This window comes from Hipposideros armiger, unplaced genomic scaffold (assembly GCF_001890085.2).
Source record: "Hipposideros armiger isolate ML-2016 unplaced genomic scaffold, ASM189008v1 scaffold_585, whole genome shotgun sequence".
Taxonomy (NCBI): domain Eukaryota; kingdom Metazoa; phylum Chordata; class Mammalia; order Chiroptera; family Hipposideridae; genus Hipposideros; species Hipposideros armiger.
In genome coordinates this window covers 1,285,133-1,292,646 of record NW_017731935.1, presented here as the reverse complement: position 1 = coordinate 1,292,646, position 7,514 = coordinate 1,285,133, and the positions used below count along the sequence as shown (strand labels likewise).

At 48.7% G+C, this 7,514-nt stretch overlaps 2 protein-coding genes across 4 annotated transcripts in view; one reads left to right on the top strand and one right to left on the bottom strand.

Annotated features, from left to right (window-relative positions):
* Positions 1-1,081: 1,081 nt before the first annotated feature.
* CCDC127 (coiled-coil domain containing 127) lies at positions 1,082-7,275 on the bottom strand. 2 transcript variants are annotated; one of them, XM_019624372.1, is made up of 3 exons: positions 7,179-7,275; positions 5,685-5,814; positions 1,082-2,373 (listed from the first exon to the last, which is right to left on the bottom strand). In XM_019624372.1, the coding sequence occupies exons 2-3, from the start codon at positions 5,803-5,805 to the stop codon at positions 1,712-1,714; spliced, it is 783 nt and encodes a 260-aa protein (XP_019479917.1). In that variant the 5' UTR covers positions 5,806-5,814; positions 7,179-7,275; the 3' UTR covers positions 1,082-1,711. The 2 variants fall into 2 exon arrangements, with proteins under 2 accessions (XP_019479917.1, XP_019479918.1); XM_019624373.1 differs by lacking the exon at positions 7,179-7,275 and adding an exon at positions 7,034-7,171 and having other exon boundaries at positions 5,685-5,815.
* A 63-nt stretch (positions 7,276-7,338) lies between these two features.
* SDHA (succinate dehydrogenase complex flavoprotein subunit A) overlaps positions 7,339-7,514 on the top strand; it is a 22,734-nt gene continuing 22,558 nt past the window's right edge. For both annotated transcript variants that reach the window (XM_019624371.1, XM_019624370.1), the window contains exon 1: positions 7,339-7,449. In XM_019624371.1, coding sequence (XP_019479916.1) covers positions 7,387-7,449 — 63 coding nt within the window. In that variant the 5' untranslated portion in view covers positions 7,339-7,386. The remainder of the gene's footprint in view (positions 7,450-7,514) is intronic.

Below are 7,514 nucleotides of genomic sequence, written 5' to 3'. Positions count from 1 at the left end.
GGAGTTGAATCAGCAACCTTGTTGTTAGGAGCACGTGCTCTCACCAGCTGAGCCATCCTGCCACCTGTTGACAGCTCAGCGGCAGCTCAGCGCAGGCGCAGCTCACTGGCCCATGTGGGAATCGAACCGGCGACCCTGTTGCTCAGAGCTCGCGCTCTTAACCAACTGAGCCACTTGGCCGGCCCAACACTTTATATTTTTAACAGTTCGTGTTGCCATATAGATAGACAAGTAGGAAGGCAGGGCGGACACCTGATTTGAAATGAGATGGCTCCTAACCCAGCCACCGCCAGGCCACTTACTGTCAAATAATTGCATAAAAGTTACTAGCAGCTCTGGAGCCAGACTGCCTGGGTTCCCACTGGCTCCAAAGTCACCACCAGGGGGCAGAAGGGGTGACCTTGGGCAGGTTAACTTTTCCTCTCTGTGCCAGCTCCCTCACTTGTGAAATGCGGCTGCCCAGAAAGGGGTCACACAGCGGGCCGGAGGCCGTCGTCCTCTCAAAGGCCTGCTTATAAGGTTGGCCCTTGGCAGGCATCTGGAAACCTGGGTTTTGAGAGGGTTCCCACATTAACCAGTCAGGGGCTCATTGTACCTAACTTCACTGTGCAAACAGCTTGGACTGAATACCTGCTTTCCTTCTGGGAGTCTGGAATTTGTTGGGTACGTGCTGTGCCAGGCAGAGGGGCCTAAGTGACCAAGACAGCAGACACCTGGGTGCTGTCTCAGGAGCGTCCCTGGTTGGCAAGCTCAGTGCTGGGAGGGGCTCGGGGGCTGTGCCTGATCTCACTTCACCGCGTACCTTTCCCTTGGTGTCCTTGTCATGTACTAAATCTTAGCTGTGAGAACAGTTCTGTGCTGTCATCAAACCTAAGGGTGGTCTCGGGGACTCCCGGCCCAGAGGGTAGTACCAGTACTTCCTGCATAGTGTCAGGGTTAGGGTTACTCGAGTGACATGTGCAAAGCACAGGAAAGGTTCGTTCCTATTAGCTTTGTGAGTGCCCGCCCACTTTTCATCTGGCAAATACTGAGATAATCTGTGTAAAAGCATTTTGTAAGGAATCACACACAAAAAGTGGCATTGTTGCTTTTAAATTACAGGTAACCTTTATTATATGTCATCACTAGTAAGCAATATTGCTTATTGAACACAGACATGAGCCAGGTTCGAAACACACACCAGGGTCAACTGGGTACAAGAAACCCTGTTCTTCCCTCTGGTGGGCGAGATCTTTAAAACAATATAAAACCTTAATAATATTACTACTTTCCTAGTATCATCTGTTAGGCAGTTCTATCCACTACCTGACAACTTCTAAATGCAATTTTAGGAGAAAAATAATTGAGGCAAACACAGAAGTTATGTAGGGAGTGAGAAAACCACGCAGAAAATTACTAATAGAGAGGATCACTGCTGTATTTAACTTTCTTAAAAACAAATTTTTCCCAGACCTACGATACGAAGTTATACTCTCTGCTTAAACAGTCCTTGACAAACAGCTTCCTTAACAGCTGAGAAGGGCTGGGGAGGAAGCCCTGTCTGCCAAGCCCTGCTGTCCTGCTCAGAAGTGGCAGGCTGACAGATGGCTGTACGCACACATGACCACAACACGAGCAGCACTGGAAGAATGAAAAGAGAAAACATCGGACAACCCAGAATGCCACAGGGTCGTCTGACCTCGAGTCATTAGGAGCTTATCGCACTCTCGTCTTACTTTTCGAGTATGGCTTTCTCCACTCTCTCAAACTTTTTCAGTTCGACAGTCAGTTCCCAGTATTTGAGATACAGCCACATGAGTCTCCCGTTCTGGCGCCTGTCGGTGTTCCAGACATCACCACAGTGGGTGTCATGCTTGAATATGTCGGTCAGGCCAGCTGCCATGTCCAGGTCAGCAGCAACCGGGTCGGTGGACGCGCGGCCCAGCAGGCTCTTCTCTATCTGCAGTCGCCGGCCGCGAGGCAGAAGCAGGCTGCAGTAGACGCTCTGTCTCTCGGAAAGCGCGCCTTCGATGTCCTTCAGCAGGAGCCTGGCCCGCCTCTGCCAGTCCTCCTCCTGCTCCAGGCAGCTCAGGTACGCACTCCTCAAGGGCTGCACCTGCCTCTTTTCTTGCATGACCTGAGCCCGCTCCTGCTCCAGAAGCTTCTTTTCTTCCACCAGCTTGCGCCCCTGAGAGATAAGGGCTTCTCGGTAACTAGTTGTCCTGTTCTGTTCCTTTTCAAGTTCCAAAGACAAGTGAGCCACAGCCCGCCGACTTTCCGAGATCACAGCATGGTACTTGGCTTCAAGTTCCCGCTGGAAAGCCACCGTTCTCTGGCGGTATGCTTCTCTCTCTTTCTCTATTTCTTTCTGAGACTCCCTAGACCAAATCCAACCTGACATGGATACATTGGGGGAGAAAAGCACACATGATGAAAAGCCAGAGCTGAACTTCTATAATCTTTAAAGAAAATATAAAGCAGCAAAGGATAGCATTTCAATAAAATCTTAAGCCCTTAGAGGCACAAAAAAGATAACATTTTGTAATAAAACGCAGAGTTCTAAATCAGATGAAGGCTCCTGGCTATAGACAGCGCCCCTTTCAGTCTGGTTTTCTGTGGCTAAGAAAAACCCCTCTACTTTCTTTTGCTCTCAGACGTACTCTGGCCACAGCTCCCATGTACTGTTGGCAAGGATTAAAAATGAATATGGTCGCTCAAGAGTGTGAGCTCTGAGCACCAGGGTTGCCGGTTCAATTCCCAGCCCGAGCTGAGCTGCTGCTGAGCTGCCAACAGGTGGCAGGATGGCTCAGCTGAAAAAAAAAAAAAAGAATATGGGCTATTTGTTGAAAAAATGAATATGGGTATACTTCAGATGTTGTTGGCGAGGTAAGAGACCTCAGTACATTTCAAAGTGTGCTCAGCTTTGCCTGGTCCTCTCCAGCCAACAGCTGAAGTCCTGGACGTTGGCTTATGTTCTATTTGGGGCACATGATCATAAGGTAGAGTGAGAAATTCAACCTCAAGACGTGGTGTCAACAGGCCAGAGGCCAAGTGTGGAGCCTGGACTCCCCCCGCCCCTCTCCTGCCACAGCGCTGTCCAAAAAGGTCTGAATAATGAAACACCCCAAATGCCCAGGTTTCAATTGAAAATCACTCTTCATAAAAAAAAATCAGGAAGATCTCAAACTGACTTTAAAAAAGGTAGCCAGTGTCTGCGGCTGCCAAGATGACAGTGATGTTATTGGACAGTTTAAGGCAGCCATCGCAATAGGAAGTCTAAGCAAAGAAATCGAAGGTTAAAGTGGGAATTTTAGAACCGAAAAATACAATCACTGAAATAAAAAACAGGATGCCAAAATAGGTGTGGATTAGAGAGAGAACCCTGCCCAAGGGCTGAAATACTTGCTATATCTCTTATGAAAAGATATAAAAATCCTCAACAGAAATTAGCAACTATAATTCTACAATATGTAAACAGAATTCCACAGCATGACCAAGTGGGGACTATTCCCAAAATGTAAGACTAGTTCAACATTCAACTCAGGCAATAATGTAATCCAACACGTCAGCAGCTAAGGGAGAACAATCACATGACCGACCGTATCATCGGATGCAGAAAAACACTGGACCGAACTCCACACCCATTCACGGTAAACACCCAGAGACGGGAATGATGGGGCCTTGATAGACAGCATCTGTGTACCCTACAGCTACCACTGTGCTTCACGGTGAAGACAGAGCTTTTCCTGTAAGATCAGGAACTAGTCAATGGAGTCCTCCATGGTGGGGCAAAAAAGCAAGAAAAGGAACCAAAGGCAAACAGACTGGAAGGGAAGAAGTAAAACCCAAGTCTCATATCTAATACAAAAATTAATCAAAATGCATCATCGACTTTTCTGTAAAATGTAAAACTAAAACTTTAAAACTAAAACTTTAGGAAATAACATTGGTGTCTTCAGGACACTGTTCTCAGATTGGTGTGCAAAGCATGACAGTAAAAGGGGAAGCTCTTCATCAGAACTAAAACTTTGGCTCTGTGAAACACTCCATTAAGAGAACGAACAAATAAGCTACAGTCTGGGACAAGATGTCTGCAAACCAGCTATCCAATGAAGTACTGGTATCTGCAATACAGCAAAACTCAAAATTGAGCACAAAAAAACTATCCAATTAGAAAGCGGCTAAAAGACAGGAGCAGACATGTCACAGAAGAACACATACTGATGGCAAAAGTACGTGGAGACGCCCAACATCGTTAGCCGTCAGGGACACTGGTTCTCACTGCACACCTATCTGAACGAATGCAGAGACCAGCGTGACCACACCAAGTGCTGGCAAGGGCGCCCGACACTGGATCCCACGCACTGCTGGTGGCAGCAAAAAATGGCACAACCACTCGGGAAAACACCCTGGCACTTTCTTAAAACACTGAATATCGACTCCCGTGGAGGCTGACAAGCGTCAGTGGTGATCTGCCCAGGGCTGGCTTCTCGGTGAAAGACACAGCAGCTCCACATCCAGCCCCACGGCACTGGCGGTGCCATTTAGAGCTCGCTTAGCTTGTGTCTTGCCAAACACTCCTTAACACTTGGGACGGCTACCTGTTGCCTGAGGCTAGTGAATCGAGAAAGGCTTAAAATTACACTTACTAATGTAGCAATTAGTTTTGGCGCTGGGAGAGAGGCCCTGATGTGACTTTCATTTTCCATTTGTTTTTCAGACTCATCTCCAGGTTTTATAGCCTTTCATAATAACCTTTACTTTTGAAGTTCTTACCCTTTGACTTTTGAAATGATGCTTTCTGTCCCTGAGAAGGGTTGAGGAATCTTTATTCTTCTTGGTTGTCTTGGTTAGGTAATGTGATCAGAGCAACTTTTTAACTACATTCTTGTAAGTATTCTCCAAAAGTGTACAATTACATGGTTGAGAAATTATATTGCAACATAAGGGTGTTAACTGGGCCCCTAGCATAGTCTAAAAATAAAGGCAGTGAAGTGGGGTTGATAAACGCTACTCTTGTCAGCCTCCACTTCCTCTGTGAAAATCTGTTGCCCTGAGGAACCCAGGCACAGAAAAAGCCACTCCATAAAAAGTACCACTGCAAAAAGGAGGGCATCGTGCCAACCCAGAACCACGGGATATGACAGAACATAAAAACAACTCGCAAACATCAGAAAATCTACCAGGTAGTGTGGGGTCTAAGCGAAGAGATGGAACAGTTACAACTGACCGGTGACCGGTCATTTCCCTGAAGTGGTGCAGTCAGCGCTAACTGGAGAGAATTTCGGGCCTGGCTGAGCAGGTTTCACAGACGGAGTCTCCCAAAGCCCCTATCTTACACATCACGCAGCTGCCCAGAGCTGGTTCCCTCCCAGGCCTGTTTTAGTCCCCCTCAGTCCTTGGCATCTGAAGTGAGGGAACTCCTCAGAGTGGGGCAGCTTTGAATGGGAGATGACTGACAGGTATTAAAATTCACTCCACACAAAATGCTTCTAAGTATCTCATCTTATTTAGCCCTCACACTGCATCAAGGTAATTCTAATTTGCCACCTCCCATGGAAACAGGCTCAGAGGGTTCAGTCGTTTGCCCAAGACACACCATTTGGAATAAAACTAGGGTGTACATTTGCATCTGTCAAGTCCCAAAGCCCGAGCTCCAAACCGTCAGCCCAGAGAATACAACTGTTAGGAGAACTGTGACTTACGAAAAGCTGCCAACCCCAGCATGGGGACCAACAGGGCATAATTCCACCTGCTTCCATCATTTCCGTCAGCCCTGGAATTGGGTCGGATGTTCCAATTCGGGGGGTCATTTAAGTTATTCATGAAGACGGACCTTGAAGTAAATAATAAAACCATTAACCATACAAAAGGAATAAAATACATCTAACAATTTTATTATGTAGGTGGCTCATATGAATCCTTATTTTTCTTGGCGGAATTTTTGTTCAGACTACCTGTGTGCTGTAGGGCACTGAGCTGTATGGGACCAAAAGAAGAAAACAACAGATCTCAGATCAAAGCAATGTTCAAAGTAATGGGGGAGAAACATGTCTCAGTAACTGAAATGTAAGTAGAACCAAGAAGTTCTTTAATATAGATATGTTTGAAACGATGGTTGTACATAAAGATGTAAATAGGAAGGTGTCAAACACTGGCTGCTAATTTAGGAAATGGTGACCAGCGCTGGGGGGTACAGGCACAGCCTGTGGGGGAGGGGCCACGTGCTGGAGAAGGCTGTGGTTCCTCCTGCCATCGTGGCAGGGAACAGCACGCTTGCAGATGTTGGCACTTAACGCTCGTGATTTATCTCAGTAACCAGGCCGGGGTCTAATGCTAGTGTGAATCCACAGGTTTACTAAGATCCTGCACTAGGCTGGGCATTTTCACAAAATACATTCAAGAGGGCTTTCAGCTTGTTTCTATGTGACAGCCATAAGTCACGCAGACTGATTACAAAAGAAATAAGTGACACATAAGGAACATGAAATGTAATTCAATTTTGAAAAAAATTAGTGGCTTTCTCAATGAATACTTGTTTAACAGCTGAAAACATAACATTCTAATTGGCAATAAAGTACCAAACAATATGGCTCAGGATTTAATGTTAAGTAGTTTGTGGTATCCACAGAATAAAAAAACAATCAGTTATCTGAAAGAACTAAACTGCCTCAATGTCAAAGGCGTCTGGGAAGTGCGTGTTCATTCCCTCGGGGGCACATGGCCTGACAAAGACGCAGCTCTGATAAAAGCAACGCAATCCTAAATAAAAACAAAGCGTTGTGCACAGATATATTCTTTACGGCTTTATTTTCTAGTAGCAAAAATTGGGAAACATCCTATACAATGGGAACGGTCCACTGCAAACTTAACATAATTCGAAACCATGTTGCATACAACTGCGCCCGAGAAAGAGCTTCGTCACCAACCTGAACTCAGGCGGACAGCGGGTGCGCGCAGCACGCAGACCGCCGCCTGCCCTTTCCACGCCCCGCGCTCCACGGAGGGTTTCAGACCTCTCGCAGACACACGGACACGGAAAAGCAAACGCTACCTGGGCCGCAGGTGAGATCAGGCGAGTTGGCACAGACACCTTAGCCCGGGGCTGAACCGGACCCCGGCCGGGTCCTCGGCCCCTCTCACCGCGGGGGTTCCCCCAGGAGCGACCCCGCCCCGCAGCGCGCGTTCCCCGGACCTACCCCCTGGCGGGGAGCGCCGGCCCGGACGCTCCAGGGCACCGCCGTCCGCGGGTCCTCTCTGCGCAGGCGCAGTCCCCCCACCCCGCCCTCTCCCCGGGTCGCGGCGAGGTGCGCAGGCGCGATGTCTCCCCATCCGCCCCCAGGCGCAGCGAGGTGCGCAGGCGCGGCCGGCGCGGGGTTTGGTGGGACGGCGCCGTGGGGAGCAGACATGTCGGGGGTCCGGGCGGTGTCGCGGCTGCTGCAGGCCCGGCGCCTGGCGCTGACCAGGGCGGTGAGTCGGCCCCGCGGGCGGGAGCAGAGGCCCCGCGGGCGGGGGCGGAGCGGGCGCCCGGCCTC